Source organism: Zophobas morio, unplaced genomic scaffold (genome assembly GCF_036711695.1).
Source record: "Zophobas morio isolate AGI-343-1 ecotype UQ-CSIRO unplaced genomic scaffold, CSIRO_AGI_Zmor_V1 ptg000002l, whole genome shotgun sequence".
Classification (NCBI taxonomy): domain Eukaryota; kingdom Metazoa; phylum Arthropoda; class Insecta; order Coleoptera; family Tenebrionidae; genus Zophobas; species Zophobas morio.
The window spans coordinates 24886837-24906885 of record NW_026972107.1 but is presented as its reverse complement, the minus strand read 5'-3'; the positions used below and the strand labels follow the sequence as shown (position 1 = coordinate 24906885).

At 32.6% G+C, this 20049-nt stretch overlaps 2 protein-coding genes across 2 annotated transcripts; one reads left to right on the top strand and one right to left on the bottom strand.

Moving 5' to 3' along the window:
* Positions 1-1952: 1952 nt before the first annotated feature.
* On the top strand, positions 1953-8398 carry LOC135122767 (neprilysin-2-like). The gene is made up of 14 exons (XM_064047189.1): positions 1953-2144; positions 2245-2308; positions 4642-4736; positions 5283-5591; positions 5642-5900; positions 5952-6524; positions 6580-6676; positions 6723-6899; positions 6953-7112; positions 7165-7213; positions 7526-7593; positions 7659-7789; positions 7845-8009; positions 8057-8398. The coding sequence occupies exons 1-14, from the start codon at positions 2090-2092 to the stop codon at positions 8234-8236; spliced, it is 2382 nt and encodes a 793-aa protein (XP_063903259.1). The 5' UTR covers positions 1953-2089; the 3' UTR covers positions 8237-8398.
* Positions 8399-8816: 418 nt separating this feature from the next.
* LOC135131320 (uncharacterized) lies at positions 8817-10779 on the bottom strand. Its single transcript, XM_064058992.1, has 2 exons — positions 10730-10779; positions 8817-10670 (listed from the first exon to the last, which is right to left on the bottom strand). Exons 1-2 carry the CDS (start codon positions 10742-10744, stop codon positions 8961-8963), a joined length of 1725 nt encoding a protein of 574 aa, XP_063915062.1. The 5' UTR covers positions 10745-10779; the 3' UTR covers positions 8817-8960.
* Positions 10780-20049: the final 9270 nt, after the last annotated feature.

Here is a 20049-nt window from a genome sequence, read left to right as displayed (position 1 = left end):
TAGCTGCATTTTGTTAAAAACCTTCCAGTAAATTAACATAAATGACGTTGTAATTTTCATCCATTTTTAAATTTTGTAACGGCAGAAAATTCAAAAATAAACAAAAATATTATTAATTTTATATAATTAATCGATTCCAAAAAGTTACTTATGTTTTAAAAAATGGGGGTTTTCTTTTACCATCTCAAAATGTTAATAAAAATAAATTATCGGTACAACGTAGCATACTTTACATCTTCAAATTTTCGAGTCCACGCTAATGAGAAAAAAAAAGCACCACCGTGAATGCGCCTTGAACATATTTAATATTTTTGTGTCAGAATTTACAAGAATTTCCAGTTAAAGTTAGTTGTAAATTATTTTTACAAAAAAATGATTGTTGAGAGAACATATTAAATTTATTTTATAAGATACTCGTACATCGTCGTAAGTATTATTTTTCGCACACTATACTAATAAAATTTTATATCCTATTAATGTCACTTGGGCCAACAATATGTCCGAAATTTTCCCCGAACAACTTGTTCAAACTGTGTACCGTAACTCATTGAAGACCGAAACTTCTCTACAGCGAAATTTTCAGATATCGCGCATGCTTTTTATGCTAAACAACTGGTCTATAAGTTTTTAGATTGAATTTTCCGTCCCTGAAGCAAAAACAAGTCCTATTTTTTAGATAAATTCCATCCATTCTAAAAATTTTCTTTGTTTGTGATAACCTCTATGGATTGAAATAAAAATAAGGGTAAGCTAAATAAAAATTTCGGGAAAATAATGGAATAAACTATGTACTACATTTATACATTTTTTCCTACATTTGTATGCGCAATAGTAAAGACATTTTTGGATACAGTTTGAACCATAAATAATAAAGGAAGCCACACTATAAATTTCAAAAGTGAAGTTCACGATAACACTAAAACGTCTACAGAATTTCACACCAATTGGTTTTGTAATTTCTAAGTTAAATTGTAATATTTTGTTGTTTTTTTTTATTTTTCGAGCTGAATATTCTTTGCAAACTTTGATTATCGTTTTACCATCTATAAGTATTTTTCTCTTGTCTATCGTTAGAAGTATGACACTTTGGAAAATTTCGGTCTCTCCTATTAAGGGCAACAACCGCAATTTTTATTCGTAACTATTAGTTCTTTTCATTGTTAAATTCAATAAAAAGTTACCTTCACTTTATGACATGTCGATAATGTTTATGACAGCATTAGATCGGTCACACGTTATTTATTAATGGTAATCCTTTCCAGTTTAAACTACTGATTGTGCATACTGAATGTGACCGTATCGTGGAAGTTCTGTCACGCTATATCGCGTTTATAATATGATTATCTAGAAGATGTCCGTATTTCCATAGAAAATATTCAGTTTATTCAATATTTTTACGCTACTTCCGGTCTGATGGCACTACTTTTTGAATAATTCACTTAACTTTCGTTTAATTATTTAAGAAAATAGCTTGTAACGAGGTTAAATTGTTTACATACATGTCGGTTGATAAAAAAATGATCAATAAAGTTGACAGAAATTGTTTGTATTCTTCAACCGCGTGAGTGCTTTTTTACCTTCAGTTAGGATAGTTACATGTATTGATTTAGTAATGGAGAATATAGGTAGAACTATTTATAGATAAAGTTAATTATGATGTATCCCTTCCTAATTTTAGATCTTCACTCTCAACGAAATTGCTTGGGTTATGTAATTATATTGTCTAGAATTAAAAAATAAGTGCCTACTTGTAACGATTTTATTTTTTTCATTGAAACAGTACAACTTCATTTGCGTGCCGATAAGTTTACGATTGATGTGTCATGTATCACGGTAATCACCTGTACGCCGGCAATTAAAAACATTGTCGTTCGCATAAATGTGTACGCGTAGCAGAAAGGAAGCAATAACTTTATAAATAATTTATATTGTTTAAAAAGTTTTTTAATCGATATTCAGAGAGCATCGATTTGCTCTATTGGTGGTACAGTAACTGGTGAGTAGTTTACTAGTAAAGTTCTCGCGCACAACATGACACACTTTGTTGCGGCAAGTAAAACCACCCTTAGTAGTTTTGTGGACAACAGACATGGATAACTATGCATATCAACCGGATGATAATGGCAAACCTTTTGCTATAACAAGTAAGTTGTTCCGAATTATAAATAATTTCAAATTGGGCGCCAAATGTGAAGTCAAAAAGTTTATTTGCACTGCACTTTGCTCATGTTTTGCTTTTTCTAGGATACCCGTCCGTGTCAAGGCAAAATAATGATTATCTGGTTGAGGTAAATTCCAGATCTAAGTTGTAAGTAAATTGTGATGAAATCGATGTAATTATAGACCACTAGTTACCTATGATGCACTTTTTTAAAAATTTGAATTGTTACTGTTCTACAAACTACCATTTTACGATGTAATACATTAGTTCCATTTTCTAAATATAGTAAAAAGATTACCGCTTTTTGATAAAATATTACTTCCTGCAATGTCGGAAATTACGGTTGTTGCCTTACTTTTATATTAATATTAATGAAGAACAATTATTTGATTCAGATAGTTTGTTGTAATGGTAACAGTTTGAATTTTTTAGTAATGGATTTTCGTTGAGGAAAATTACCACTAATTAGTGATTTTGATTAGATCTTTATATTTATACCATGACTTTACTTATCCCCTTCGAACTAAAAATAACACAAAACCATACATTGTTAATACAACTTTTATTAATGTAGGTTACTACTACTTACTGTCGTGAATTAAAATATAGATCAAAAAATTAAAATTTTATTTCAATTATAAATATTTTTTCTGTTTATATTACATTTGGTCACAACTGATCAATCAAAAACTAATTTAATAATAATTTATGAAATCAATCCACTATGTTTTTTGGATATTTTTGTATACTGTTTTTTCGTACTGCTTACGCACTGGGTCTAAGAAACAGCAGGAAATTTACGTCATATTCAGCCTTCGTTGTTAAAACAGTTATGGTAACGTTAGTTTGAGGTTATATATGGATTCAATAATTGCAGTGCTGTGGTTTCTCACTGTATTTCATTATTTAGTGGAAGTTAATATAGGTCGAAAATAATAAATTTAAACCGCACATAGTGTACTAAAGAAAGCAAAAGACCCCTAATATCCATAATCATCAACTGGACTAAGAGTTTAATCGGTATCTCCTTCGTTCACAGGAGCGTGACCAATGTATGTCAGGGTTTTTTGTCATACAGATTTCTTCGACGAGAAATTTTTGTTAAAAATAAGACGCATCATGCGATGATGAATGTAGTTAGTAAGATTTTCTTAATAAAATTTTCGGATGATGGGACTAAATATGTTAATGGGGATAATATATGTACCTATCACCGTTTTGGTAATTAGAATTATAGTGTAGTACTAATAAATTAGCAGAATTTTGAGAAAATTAGGTAAACAAATTGTTGATGATTTGTTGTCTTTTGATGCCAAACCTGGCCGTTTATTTTCTATATTTTTCTCTCATGCTGTGTATTATCTACATTAATGACGTCATAACAATTTTTTTATTGATCAAATTAAAAAATTAAGAACGAATCACCCCATTTTCTCCAAAAGGTGCGAATACACTCATCTTTATTTAATAAGAATAATAGTACTAATAATAATAAAACAAATTTCTACGTGACGTTCTGCCGCCAAACACTTGAAGTTAAAGTTTGTTATTATTACTGGGAGACCTTTTTTCCAGTTAGTTATCTGCTGTAAAAATATTTTACATTGTTCGTACTTGTGCAATTTGCACAATCCATTGCAGTTTGCGCCTCCATGGCGCAGGGGCTGCGGGAGTGTCATTTATGCTGCCGGATTTTACATTATAGGGGTTAACAAACACCGCAAAATCAGTGACTATATATTTATACTCTATACTCACTGGCAAAATCTAATTTTATAATTTTTCAAAGAAGCGCGATTGGTTGGACTTGTACTTTAGGAGTGAGGAAAGTTCTGCCGAAATAAACTGCCCCCAATTTTTTGTATTCAAATGTTGAAAGCTTATTTTTGCGTCCTTCGATTGCATTTATATCCAACATTATTTTAAACAGAAAAGCCAAAGGCGCCACCTTTGTTGAATATCGTTACATGATGGTACAAATTTTTTTTCTTAGTAGAAAAGCAAAATAGCACTTTGGTTTTTATCAAATGGGCAGAACTTTTCGTCTAACGAACAAAGATTTTCTAACCTTAAAACCATTTGCATAACCAACTATTTTTTTGTGTGTATCTCAGCCAAAAGGAGCTTTTTCGGTCTCATCTGATTTGTAGGCCTTGTTTACTCCTCGGCCTCAAATTTCAAATCGGCCGAAAGAGTTCTCTTTTATGGCCTTGATACACAAATAACTGTTTTGTGCTAGTTTTCTATTAAATAAAGATAATCCTATAGAGGCACTGATACACATGCATATCGTATATTTGTTAATTTATGCTGCAATGAAAACATCGTTTTTAAGACCATATATTCGGTTGATACCACAAATCAAATCAGATCACTGTAATTAATCTTTAATAAAAAAAATTTGAATTTCATCAACGAAAATCATAGCAAGAACCACTTTCTTATTGGTTATAGTATGATTATTCGAAATGCAATTTCAGTTTCAAGACCACAAAATTCTACAAAAGACTCACGGCAATACTAACCATTCTGGTTTTGCTGCTTTTGATCATCGTTATTGTTTTGGCAGTATTGTGTAAGTAGTAAAAAAATCAACGGTTTTTAATAGTCGAAGGGGTAATTTTGATGGAATTTGGACGTATCGTTAACCTTGACATTGTCTGTTCTTAGAATCCCTGAAAGTATGAAAGTTTCGAAGACAACGTGAATACAATATATTAATTATTATAACTAAAAATATAAAGGTTAATTAGCGCATTGTAACTATCTTTAGAAAGTTACTTCATCAAAACAAATCAAATTATTCCAAAAATTAAATTTTCGTTCCCAGTTGAGTGTTATAATAATCAATTTTAATCAATATTTTACCGAGAACTTTTTACTTTTGTTATTCAGTGACAGACAGATTAATATCTCTCTATTTTATGGAAAGCGTTTGTTAGAAATAACAGGAAAAATTACTGTGTTTACTGAAGTATTCACTTACTACACTATTATTTGCAGAAACGTCAATAATTTGAATGCTTCCATTAGATGTCGTTAGAGTAATCAAACTTCCATCAAGATTTTCCCGTCAATATTTAATATGATCTGATTTAGTTCTCATATTTACAACTTTTAGATTGCACAAAGTTCCGTAAAAACGGATTATGCACTTCAGAAGAGTGTCTTCGTTCTGCGGCAAATCTCCGCCTATCTATGGATTTTAGTGTAGATCCATGTGATGATTTCTACCAGTATACTTGTGGGCGTTGGTCAAAAGAGCACCCAAATCATGGATGGTTTCCGTCATTTTCAGCTTTCTCCACTATTATGGAGGAGGTTCTCATCGCTACAGAAGATTTTTTAGATTCCGAAAACGATGATGACAATAATGAACCATTTTCAGTAAAACAAGCTAGAAATTTTTATAAGTCGTGCATGGATACAGGTTGTGCACTAGCGCTATTGTTAACTCCCAATCTAGTATTATTATTACAGAATCTGTGGATAATTTAGGATTATCGGTTGTTTATAAATATTTGAAAGAAGTAGATTTACCAACCATCCCGAGTCTTTTTACAAAAACAGATCAAGAATTAGAAGATTTTCAGTTCGATTGGTTAAAGTCGGAAGCTACAATAAAAAAAACATTTGCCATGGATGTTTTGATTGGTTTCTTTGTACAGCCCAATATGTATAATCGATCAGAAAATGTGATGTATATTGGAGTTCCTGTGACGCCGTGTCCACTTCCAAGGTAAGTGTCTAGTTAATTTCCTTTCATTTTTAATGGTAATATTGATCGCAGTCCTTTTAAAACCGATAAAAGAAAAAAGAATGAAGTTGATTATGCAGAACTTAGAAAAACAGTAAATACCAACATTATCAAATTCGTGTTAACCACATTTTTTAAAAATGTTACCTCTGAAGAACCGAAGGAAGAGGTTCTTGAGCAAGCAACAGAAGTGTTAATTAATATGACCCTGCATATGGATGAACTAATCAATAACTACACTGATATCTATGAAACAGTGCATTTTGAAAACATTAAAGAACATCAAAATAAAATTAGTGAGATTTTGAATGACAATACAAAGAAAACTTATCCACAAATATGGGAAAAGTACATAACTTATTTATTTGAGGGTGTTAATGTAACAATTGATTTTGATAAAGATCTTTTATATTTAGCTGAAATGGATGAGGATTACTTACCAAAAGTCATAAGCTATATCATGACGACGTCGGATGTTTATGTCGAATTGTATATGTGGTGGGTTACTGTGTTTGCCATGATACTTAATACTTCTTCAGACATTGCGGAGTATATTTTAAAACAAACTGCACCCTTTTATGTAGGCTCTAATGTCTTAAGATCTAGGTAAAATGACTTTAGTCAATTAATATTGTTATTCTTATCAAATCTTTAATTTTAGATCGTTAGATTGTTGTATTCTTGTGAATACATTTATGGGAATGGCGGTTAGTTATGGATTGGCTGATAAAACTTTTTCCAACAAAACAAAGCCTAAGGTATGTTCCAAGTCATTCTAACATTCGTTAATGGTTTCTTTGTCAGGTGGAGGAAATGCTGTCGAATATCAAAGATTCTTTTGTCGCACATGTCAACACTTTAACTTGGATGGATAGAGATACGAAGCAAGCAACTTTGGAAAAAAGTAAAGAAATGATTAGTTTTATAGGCTATCCTGAATGGTTATTTGACAAAGGTGCTCTTGATATCTATTATCAAGGTGTAAGTTATGAGTCATGCTTATTAGAAATTTATGCTAGCAATTTAACTTTCAGATCGTCATATATAATGATACATATTTAGAAAACATGATGAGTTTTGTGAAGATTTTTGTTCCAAGCAAACTCGAAGAACTGAGAAAAATAAATGAAAGGAATTGGAGTACTGACCCCACAGATGTAAATGCTTACAATTCCTTTCCAGATAATAGCATTAGTAAATGGAAATCGTTTTTTTGATATCATCATTGTAACAATTTCTGTTTTAGATGTTCCAATGGCAATACTGTCATTTCCGGCGTATAACTTGGGATTAGAGTGAGTTTTTATTTGTAGTTTTCTTTTCGTATTATTTTAAATTCAATTTGTGCTAGAATACTGTGGATCTTACTAATAATAATGTGTGTTACTTTATTTTACGTATTATTGCTTTATATCTTGCTTTATATATTCTTTAATTTTTCTATATCACATTGGTTATTATTTGGCTATTTTTAAAATAATGATAATAATGATACTTTTATTTTTCTTTTCTTGTTTTTTACTGTGTATGGGGAGTTCACATTTAGGTATTTTTCTTTGTATAGTTTAAGCTGTTGTTTAAGACACGATCAAATTTTAATCTTGTAGGGTTTTGAATTATGGTGCTATAGGATCTATTCTCGGACATGAACTGACTCATGGCTTTGACAATACCGGTGGGTTAAAAAAATCAAAACATGAAAATAAACACGAAAAAATACTAATATAATTTTGTTTTTAGGAAGAAAGTACGATAAATTTGGAAACTATAAAAAATGGTGGACTAACTCAACCATAGAAACATTCGAGGAAAAAACCAAATGTTTTATTAAACAGTATGATAATTATACTTTCGCAGGCATCAGCAATCACGTAATCTTTTGTGGATTGAATTTTAATTTTTGTCTACTAATTGATACAATTTTAGGTACAAGGAGAGAAAACGTTAGGAGAAAATTTGGCTGATAACGGTGGGGTTAATCATGCATATAGGGCCTATCACCGTTATTTGAAAATACACGGCTCTGAACCAAAGCTACCAGGATTCCAAAATTTTACAAATGATCAATTATTTTTTGTGGCCTTTGGAAGTGTAAGTATTAGATGATCTGGTTTTTGTGTTTTAAAACTTGCGTGCAGATTTGGTGTCAAACTATCACTCTCGACGAAATAGAGAAGGACATCGAGACTGACGTGCACTCACCTCAGAAAATAAGAGTGATTGGAACGTTACAAAATTCTCGGGAATTTGCGAAAGCATTCCGATGTCCTGCCGGAAGTAAAATGAATCCTGGCGGGACGAAGTGTAAAGTGTGGTAATTTAGAAAATTTAACAATGTGTGATAATAGATTTCAAATATTTTAAATTGTTAAGATAGACTAAGGTTTGAAAAGTGTGCCTTTTGTGTGATATTAAATAGTAATAATTATTTATAAAAATGTATTTATTATTTTCAAATAAAGTGAATCAATCGCCTTGAATTTTTAGTTGAAATGTAATACTGAAGACTTTCGCGGACGATGTACATTTATCATTAGAGAGTATCTGAGGTAATTTTCTTCATTGTGGACTAATCTGGACAAAATGATTGCAATCTCTACAAGCGTCCAGTTCGGTGTTCTCACAAACTTGTTGAGTTCACCCAAAGAAATGTGACTGCATGATTTCATACGAAAGTAAATTTAATGTCTTCTTACTTATTTATTCTTTCATGTTTACACGCAGTTTTTGTTGTTTATAATTTAAATGATTCTTTCTGTGAAAGTAATTTTACTCTCTCCATCGTGAAACAATTGTTCTAATTAAATTCAAATTTTACTGGATCCAGGGTTATTGAAGCATATCAGTAATTTTGTTCTGTGAATTAATAAAAAAAAATTAAATTTAAATTAAATACCATTTAATTTTTATATAAAATATATTTGTGTTATTTTTTACAAGTATAAAGAAGGTAGCGTTAACAAAGTTAAAATGAGTTATCACAGCTTAAATTTGTGAGTGGGTGACGATGACGTTATGACAAGCAGGTAGTATTTTTGTTGTTTAGTATTTTGAACTTGCTCCAGAGGAAATTCCGCTCAGATCGATAGATTTAGCTGGGCCACTTTGCAGACCTACGGACGCACTTTCGTATCCACCGGATGAAATACCAAGTTGGAATGATTTTCCTCCTCCATTTTCCAAACCAGATGATCCAGATGAAAGACTAGAATACTGAATTGACTTTCCTCCAGCGCCTTCCAAACCTAAAGACGAATAACCTCCATATCCACCCGATGAAATGCCCGAGAGTTGAATTAATTTGCCGCCACCATTTTCTAGGCCAGATGACGAGGAGCTTACGTCTCCATACAGGGAAATATATTTACTACCACCACTTCCAGAAGATAAAGGCAATGAATTACCGTAACCTTCTGAACTGCCGTAACCTCCTGACGAAATTCGAGATAGATCAATTGATTTTCCTTCTACACCACTAGATTGTAGAGATCCATATGAACCTAATTGTCCTCCAGACAGGTCGATAGATTTTCCTCCACTACTTATGGAACCGTACTGTGCACCCGAAATTGGTTGTAAGGTGATCGACCCATGTCCGGAACCTCCTCCCAAACTAAGAGAACCTCCGTAAGCATTTCCACCGCCAAAAGCTAAGCCGGAAATTCCGCTGCCATCTCCGCCTAGACCGGCTCCAGCTCCTCCATTACCACCCCCGGCTGAGACATACTGTGGTACAGGAACCACAATAGTTTGACGCACTGGAACTGGAACAGGTTGTGGCACAGTAACTGGAACTGGTTGTGGAACAGGTACACCCACGGGCTGTGGAAATGGTACTTGAACTGGGACTTGAACTGGGTATGGTACTCGACGTGTAACTGTTACGGGTACAGGCCTTGGCACAACGACAGGTCTTGGTACTGGTACGGGTACCTGAACTGGGCGTGGTACTGGGACAGCTACAGGTTGTGCAACAGGTACAGGCACTTGTCGTGTGAATGTGACTGGGTAAGGTTGTGGTACGGGAACTTGAACGGTTCGGGTTACGGTGCTGACGGTAGCACCACCTCCAATGCCTGCTCCAATGCCTCCTCCAATGCCTCCTCCAATACCTCCTCCAATGCCTCCTCCAATACCTCCTCCAATGCCGCCTCCGATGCCGCCTCCGAAGCCGCCTCCGATGCCACCTTCGAAACCGCCTCCTGAGCCACCGCCGATTCCTCCTCCGTAACCATATTGACTACCAATGTCCTGACTTCCACCGTACCCTCCTCCCAAAGCAACACTTCCGCCAGATTGGTGACCACTGATAATGGGTTGGAACCCTCCTTCTAGCTGAATGCTGCTGCTAAACTGATGACCTCCCAGTTGAGAAATGCTGCCACCTTTGAATTGTTGTTGACTTCCTCCAAGGGAACTACCACCGGCTTGTAACCCATGCCCGATGGAAATATCACTTCCTCCCAGTTGAGAAATGCTACCACCTTTAATTTGTTGATTTCCTCCATACGAAATGCTGCTACCTCCTAACTGGTGACCGCCTCCAATACCGTTGCTTGCTAATTGCTGACCTCCTCCAAGGGCATTGCCGCCCCCAGACTGATGGCCTCCACCAATGGAAATGCTGGCGCCCACGGTTTTTTCAGATCCCCCACCACTAATTCCGCTGCTGATTGTTCTTTTTGCATTCGTTTTCTTATCAGCCTCGCCTCCTTGAACAATGCAAGCGACTGCTAATAACAGTGATGCCACCTGAAGAATAAATTCAATGTCATTGTGTTCGTTAATTCATTTTTAATTGTTTTACTTACAATAATGTGCTTCATTGTATGTTTAGTTGTGTTCAAGAAGCAAGTGAAAAGTGATGCCTTACCCTTTCGATGCAGTCTTTTTATAGCTCTTGTGGTAGAGAGGGCCTATGGCGATGCCATCCATTTGCCAAAATTACTTTCACTGGGGGAATCTACTCTATACATTCACGAACATACGAAGTGTTAGTAGATTGAATCGTTCGGACATGATAACTTACTACGTTTAATTTCAGGCTTGGTTATTACTGTAATTTTATTAAGGGGCATAATATTAAATTTGTCTTAATAACAGATTCACCAGAACTGAGAAAATAGGACAACGATGAGACGCGTAAAAATGATCTTGTTATAACGCATAATTAATCGTTGTTTGGATTAATTTTCTGTAATTATGTGGCACAACGTTAATTTTGGTTGACCAAGGTAATGAACGCCAGTACAATTTTGCTGATTGTTAAAAAAAAAACAGACGGTTTAACGTAATTATTTCAGCCATAATTAATTGTACCGCCAATTACTTGTTTATCCACGTGCAGCACATTTTACTTACATCTCATAAGAAATTTAGATTATGAACAATTAAACATTTGAATGTGGGTTTTTCCAAAACTGTTTATTGGAGCAAGCATTTAATTTTTTAATTAATGCATGCAAAAAGTGATAAGCACTGTTTGTCAGATTGTTAATTATTATTCGCGGAAGTGTTACAATTTTAGGTCGATCTTTTCTATTGAGCCCACATTATGTCAATTGCTTTTTTTTTAGTAATACTGGCGAGGGAAGCCTTGTTACTCAATAACAAATCATTCCTATAACCTCTTTTTGTGTATTCTTAGATAACAATTCAAAAGTCGACAACATGAGGATTTGTTTGTTTTTGAATAGTAAAAAATATCAACGTACTCGTTTAGAAAATATATTGGTATGAGTTTACGTAACATACTCGTAATTTTTACTAAAACTAATAAATATCTAGTGCATACTTTGAGAGTTGATAATAAAAATAGTACAGTATTTTGAACACATGATTCATTTAACAAAAATGTTAATTACATTATATAATTATACTTAATAACAAAATGTCATCTTTTGTGCGCTATTCGACTTAATAATCAGGTGAACTGGACATGCTCTACTATTGTATCTAACACACCACAAAGAAAATAGAGATTTTTCATAAGTTCGCGCAAAAATTTTAAGCAAAAAAAAGCTCCAACTTCACAGACACAACAAAAATGGCCATAAAAGGTTTAGATGGGAGAAAATGTGATTGTGAAGAGATTTTTACGTACATAATTACATTTTTATCTACGAAGAAAATTGAGAATTTGGTTAACGTAATCTTGACAATAAACATTCAATTACAGGATGATGAATCGGTATTTTGTTTTTTCATTGTGCTGTCTCAAACGGCAAGAAGGGTGAATTTTCAGAGTTGTTTTATATATTTTGTTGTGTAATTGCATTAAGTTACCAAAAACAGAAGTTTTTTTATTAAATTATTTTGTTTTAATGATGTCTTGTGCAGATTTTGTATTCCCTTCTCTTTGTCACTAATTTTATTGTACATATAATCTCCGAAACTATGGAAGTGGTTACTCTGGAAACTTGATAAAAGGCTAAGTATATCTGTGTGGCCGTTTCTTTCAAAAAGTATTATATTACATGCGCTTCAATTATTCACGTATTCTCTATTAACTTGACACATGCCGGGTACTCTGAAAAGTATTTTGTGTTTTTTGTTTTACAGTGACTAAAAAAGAAAATCTAAAATGTATGGAGGAATTTAATTTATTGATTGTTGCGGAAATGGTTTATTTATATTCGCAAAATATTGAACCAATTTTAGCTGATACTTTGAGCTGTTGTATTTCTTGTACGTACTTCAGTCACAGTTATTTTATTTTTAAAATCACTTAATTAACAACAAAAAATTGGTCTAAAGTTGTTTCGACAGAACTTCCCTCGCTCCTGATATGCAATGATATTTTTTTTGACTCACCCTGTATATGCAAATCCAAAAAATGTGAATGGAATGATAAATTACAAGTACAGACTCATCATATTTTGTACATTTTAGATATAATTTATTCGGCAATCTTTTGACTTGACGTCATCAATTTTTTGGAGGGGATAAGCAAACATATTTTGACTAAAAATTTATTATGCACTTTATAACCTTAAAACATCTGCAAGATTTCAAAGAATTCGATTTAGCAGATTCAAAATTAAATTGGAAAATGTTGTTTTATAATTTTGATTTTTTTTCAAAAAATCTGGACGTTTCGAGTAAAAACTCAATTCGGAGTCATAAACTACATGTGTAGGACTATGTTATTTTATAAAATTTAAAACCTATTTGATATGTACAATTTTGAAGTGACGTCATCGCATCAGTGGTGGGGATGATTAGACAAATTTTGGTTAGCGTTTTATCATCTACATGATATTCCTAACATAAGTACAAAATTTCGCAACAATCGGTCCAGTACTTTCGGAGATTATGTGTCTAATAAAAATCCGGGACGGCAGACAGACGGACAGACGGACAAACGGACGGAACGGGAGACCTATTTCTTCGTCGTCTAGGGGTCATGAAAGATCGAGAAAATGTAAAAGTAGAGAGTCGGCCGACGGACTTCGCTTACGCTCGGGAAGTAAAAATGTCAGGAATGTTTCATTTTTTCGATTATTCTTTATAATTTCTTTTTGATTTCTGGAACAACTGTAATAACGTCATCACCGCTTCCACGTTATACGTAGGTATAAATCAAGCATATCACGATAATTTTCTTCATACTTTGTTGTTTGTTTAAATGATAAGGATAGTTAAACTGCAATTTTAATAGATCTTGTGTTTGGTATAACTTACTTTATGTGGATTTTTACACCTGAAAGAAATAAGCTAAACTAAACAATCAATATTTTCAAATTTAGAAAAAATTAATATGTGCTGAACTTTGTAATGTATTTGGATGTTCACGACGTACATTTCAAATGTCGGTATGGCTCAATTCTTTGTCACTAAATATAAAGTTAACAACAAATATATTTAAAAAATAAAAAATATTAAAAAAAGTGTTTCGTTAGCCACAAAATAGTACAACTTTTTCAAATATTGTATCATATACCGTTTTTGATTGTATAATAATATTCGAAAAAAAATTGGTCTACAGAGTTTAGACAGCACTTCCCTCGCTGTCGGAAACGTGACGACTGTATGCCTATTATGTTTTTTTTTCGCAGTGGATTTCAAAGAATTCGGTTTTGTAGTTCCTGAGTAAATCAATAAAATAAATTTACGCATTCATTAATTTTTTTGAGTCACCCTGTACATTCAGATCCAAAAAATATGAATGGAGTGATAGATCACAAGTACAGACTCATCATATTTTGTACATTTTAGATACGATTTATTCGGCAAATTTTTGAGTTGACGTCATCAAGTTTTTGGAGGGGATAAGCAAATATATTTTGACTAAACATTTATTATGCTCTTTATAACCTTAAAACATCTGCAAGATGTCAGAGCATTCCGTTTTGTAGTTCCTGATTAAATCAATAAAATATATTTACGCATTCATTAATTTTTTTGAGTCACTCTGTATATGCAAATCCAAAAAATATGAATGGAGTGATAAATGACAAGTACAGGCCCAACATATTTTCTACATTTTAGATATGATTTATTCGGCAAACTTTCGAGCTGACGTCATCAAGTTTTTGGAGGGGATAAGCAAATATATTTTGACTAAACATTTATTATGCTCTTTATGATCTTAAAACATCTGCAAGATTTCAGAGCATTCGGTTTTGTAGTTCCTGATTAAATCAATAAAATATATTTACGCATTCATTAATTTTTTTGAGTCACCCTGTATATGCAAATCCAAAAAATATGAATGGAGTGATAGATCACAAGTACAGGCTCATCATATTTTGTACATTTTAGATATGATTTATTCCACAAACTTTTGAGCTGATGTCATCAAGTTTTTGGAGGGGATAAGCAAATATATTTTGACTAAACATTTATTATGCTCTTTATGACCTTAAAACATCTGCAAGATTTCAGAGCATTCGGTTTTGTAGTTCCTGATTAAATCAATAAAATATATTTACGCATTCATTAATTTTTTTGAGTCACCCTGTATATGCAAATCCAAAAAATATGAATGGAGTGATAGATCACAAGTACAGACTCATCATATTTTGTACATTTTAGATATGATTTATTCCACAAACTTTTGAGCTTACGTCATCAAGTTTTTGGAGGGGATAAGCAAATATTTTTTGACTAAAGATTTATGATGCTCTTTATAGCCTTAAAACATCTGCAACATTTCAAAGCATTCTGGTTAGCAGATTAAAAATTAAATTTCAAAATGTTGTTTTATAATTTTGATTTTTTTTCCAAAAATCTGGACGTTTCGGGTGAAAAGTCGATTCAGAGTTGTAAACTACATGTGTAGGACTATGTTATTTTATACAATTGAAAACCCATTTACTATGTACAATTTTGAAGTGACGTCATCGCATTAGTGGTGGGGATGATTAGACAAATTTTGGTTAGCGTTTTACCATCTACATGATATTCTTAATATAAGTACAAAATTTCACAACAATCGGTCGAGTACTTTCGGAGATTATCTGTCTAATAAAATCCGGGACAACAGACGGACAGACGGACAGACGGACGGACAGACGGACAGACAGACGGAAATGGGAGACCTATTTCTTCGTCTTCTAGGGGTCATGAAAGATCGAGAAAACGTAAAAGTAGAGAGTCGGCCGACGGACTCGATTACAATACTTCCTTTGCTTACGCTCGGGAAGTAAAAAGCATTTACTTATTCTCTTAATTAACGTGTCTGTTAGTGTTTTCATTTTTCAATTTTTTTATAAGTTTTCATAATCTTAGCTTGTAAAACTAGTAGCAAATGACATAAACGAATGAGTTTCCAAAATATTTCTCGAATTAAAACAATTATGAAAGAAAATCATTTGTGGCTTTCAACAACAACAGTTTTATAATGTAGGGAAATAAAACTTAATGGGAATGCATTTATTGAATAATTGTAGTGTGATATATTTTTGATAGTACAGATTTTTAATGTTTGATATTAAATGAGAATAAAAATGTTTATATTTTTACTTATTTCTTCAACACGTAACACAACTAAAAATAGTTCATAATTTGTTTTTTTCCTTTTTTAAATCATTAAGTTTTGATAAGGCAAAATCAGTGAATATTAATTATGGGTTAATTAATTTCTTAATTAATTGTCTCTATTAGCAGTAATAAATAAAAGAGCTTCATTTTGAATACTAGTTAAATTTGGAAATAATGTTAATTTAATTTGAATTAGTAATAAATGTTTTTCCTTTTAAATCTGAACTTATTAATGAAATTAGAACAAACAAAAAATGCACGATAGCTCTGGGAATGAAAAACATCTTAACCGATTTAGTTGTAAGTATAAATCTTTTTACTAAGCTGTAGCTTTGAACAAAAAAAACTTTTCTCTTTTTCTTTTAGTCAAAAATAACATAGTTTTGAAAATGTAGACTCTCTAAGAGCAGAGTACGGTTGAAACTACGTTTTACGTTTTTCGTAACAGAAATATTTGTCAAAACTACTCCAAAAAAAATTAATTTGACTATTGATTGTTATTTTATTAAAGAACCATTCTTTGTTGACACAGGATATGCAAATTAGCTAAAAAAAGAGACAAATAAATATACAATTTAATTTAATTTAAGAAAGTAACAAACAGTGCAATTATTTCAGGGTGCTCGGATTTTTCTGCCGGTCACTGTGACAATACAAGTAAGTATTTAGAAAATTCTAAATAATAATTTAAAAGTGTAGATGATTATTTTTACAATACCAATTGTCTTCCAAAAAATGTATTTGAAATTTTATTGACTTTTCAACGTAGATATATGTTGTCATTTTTCACTTTTCTTCTCAGTTTTTTTTTTTTTCTTCGGTATTACAAGGATTAATTAGATTTCTATCTATTTTATTTTCACCAAACTTGTCAGTCGGGCTAAATTTTTCTTGTCTTTTGGAATATAGTTATGAACATTTTTTGGTATTCTCCAATTTTCCTTTCTTTATATGTATTTATACAGGGTTTTTACAAGTGATTCTAAAGGAGTAGTTGGCTATGGATTTCAAAAATCCCGCTTCACTGAAATTATGCCTCATTATGACAGTCATCATTTGTCATTAATATCATTTGCAACCTGTCATTTAAAGTCATCGTTTTTATTGATTTAACTTTTTTCGCGTGTAAATTATTATCGCGTGTTATACTCCTTGATCCAAGCTCAAAACAAGAAAATAATCGTTTTCATAACTCTTGGGGGCTTGCGTACGAAAATATAGTCTTTGTGCTAGGAAACTAAGACCGTGAAAATGGTTTATTCTGTGGAACAAGACACTGGTCAAATACCGTGATTTCAAGAAATCTCCTGGAAGACTTTCAGTATCATAGGAAATTGTTGACGATTTGAGACGACTTGAGCAGAATCCGCAAACATCTTTGACAAAATTTCCTCAACAGTCAGAAGCTCCTATTGCAACATGAAATTGAACAATGGGTATTGACGAAAGGATTACAGAACATTTTTGAAATTAAAAAGAGAGTGAACATGTGCCTTGAACAAAATGGTTAATATTTTCAACCTGTACTGTGATGTTTAACCGCATTAAATTTGTTTCTTTGTATTATAAGGAATTAGTTTTATTTTTTAATCAGAAATGAAGTATTTAGGCAACCAGTTACATAGATGCGTGTGGTGTTGGTCGGGCGTCCTTAGGCATTTAGTAAAGTTTAAAACTGAGAGACGGCACGTTTTCGTGACCTACTTTGACCCTATAATCGTTTATAAAAATATATCCCGTATTAATTTAGTTGTACTTTGATATAGCAGAAAGCCATAGTTACAGACTGCGTCGGTTGAGTGCTTCAACTTGTATCAGGTGTGGAAGATTTTGTATTCGACATCACTCATACGAACACGTCACAGTTTTTAAATTCGTATAACACTGTGTAGAAGTAACAATATTTTCGAGAAGAAAAATACGAATTCTAGTGAAGAGTCTTATTAAACGGTTTTCCGTTTGTAACCTGGTTTTGCTAAGCCTCCTATAAAATCTTACGAACGAGACTGTCGTCTTGGTACCAAAGAAAACATAATCTGTGTAGAAGATCAGGACGACTATTTTGTGATGAATTAATTTCCTATATTTTAAAAAACGTTTCTAAATTTGCTGCAACTGACGTAAAATCTGGCAGGCTGGAAATAGGATAAAGAAATATGTTATATTGGCAAATGTGTTGATGATTTTTTCGCCATACCTTTCACGTAAGTGGCCTTTTTAAACCGAAATTTAAAAACAGTAAGTCGGGTTTACAAATAATGTGCCGTTTCTATGGTTACATCGGGGCTGTAATATTACTTACACGCCCACAAGCTTGTAAGTAATGGACTGTAAGTGAATAAGGTTTGAAGACCTAGCAATAAAAATTTTGAAATTTTACAGCATTTTATTTATGGGAATATGGAACGTACAATTCCACATGTGGTTAACATTTAAAACTGAAGGAATGTTTTTATTATTCAGATCCTTGATGCCTGTTATTTCCAATTCTTTTTCCACAATGTCGTTAGGAAAATTTTCTGATGTATATATGAGCTAAACTGACGTCTTGAGTTTTGTGGTATAAAATTTTACTGGCTATGTCCATCTTATTCACCAAGGATTCTGCTACATATGATTCGGCAACTGATGTGGACTGCCACCCTCCGTGTCTTTGTAACTCAAGAACGTTCACTCCTGTGTCAGCCAGAGGAGTAGCTGAGGTTCTATATATTTTGCTATCTCCGAAGGAATTATTGCAAAAATGTTCTAACCAACAGGTTGATTTACACATTTTCCATTTTGATATCGCAGAAAGAATCTTGTAATTGCACAGTTTTTTGGTGAAAGATTAATGTTTTTTCTCAATAAATCTAGATAACTGAAATTTTCATTGCCATTGTTAACAATTGTAAAGCTTCGTTTTTTGAATACGGTATTTTCACAAGTAAGAAGTTTTTTTGGTCTTTAACATTATCTATCGTCATTTTGCACAATTCATATTTACGGCATGCAGCCGCTATTCCCACTATTGCGACCACATTCAAAAATAAAGAAATAATTATACGAGAAAAAGCGTATTGTTTCTAATTAGCTACCAAAAGCGTATTGTTTCTAATTAGCTACCTTTTTCATCAGGTAAGTATGGTCAGATACTTCAGTCAAGAATGCCACAATTTCTGCTTTGGTAAACACCTCACTTTTCTTTGGACGATATCCTGTATTTTTACTTTTTATGAATGCTTTTAATTTTGGATAATTAGAAATATCGATATCTTTATTTAAGCAAATAAGGTAGTTGATCGTAGCATGGAATATTCGCACCATAGACTTGCTGGGCACTGATATTTTTTTTTGTTAAATGCAGAAAATACGCCAGGAGATCTGTTTCGGTACTTGAAATGTCCCCGTTGTTACACTATTCCTTGAATGTCTTGTAAGCCATTATATCCTGCTTTTTTGATTTCTCCGGAATAACCGAAGTACAAACAAGATTCGCCGCTATTTCCATATCCATTGTCGACGATGGTATGGTGCACAATATGGAAAATTTTCAAAATTTCTGTTGATTTTAATCTTATTTTCGTTCAATCGCGCAATTATTCTTGAAGGATTTGTCAAATATTATTTAAAATTACCTGCTTCAGATATGGCGAAAAATTCTGTATGCACCGTGGAATGTTAGTGTATTCTGTGGTCTCGAAATGTTTAGAAAATCTCGGGCCCTGCGGCCCTCGATTTCCCAAATTTCATTTCTCGACCACAAAAGTAGCACTTACATTCCGTGTTACATAATATACTATTTACTATCATCTCGTTACTGAAGCATTATTATGTAATTATTTAAAAACGGAGACAATGCTGTTTGTAATTCGAATATGAATTATTTAGAGCTAATATGAAAATAAATGCATAGACTGTTAAGAAATCTGAAAGTAAAATGACAGGCTGTTTATTTACTTGGATTTATTTTTTAAATGTGGTGCGAAGTTTTTCGATCTCATTTAATACTCGGAGACATTTACGGATGTTTTTCCAGAAAACTATTTTTTAATTAACGTGTTGAGTCGAAAGGCTTCATAGTAAATATGATTATTTTTCCATTTACTGTAGTTTTAGTTTAATTTTTGTGGGCCATTTCCCTTCTCTAAAAAGTGCTTAATTATTA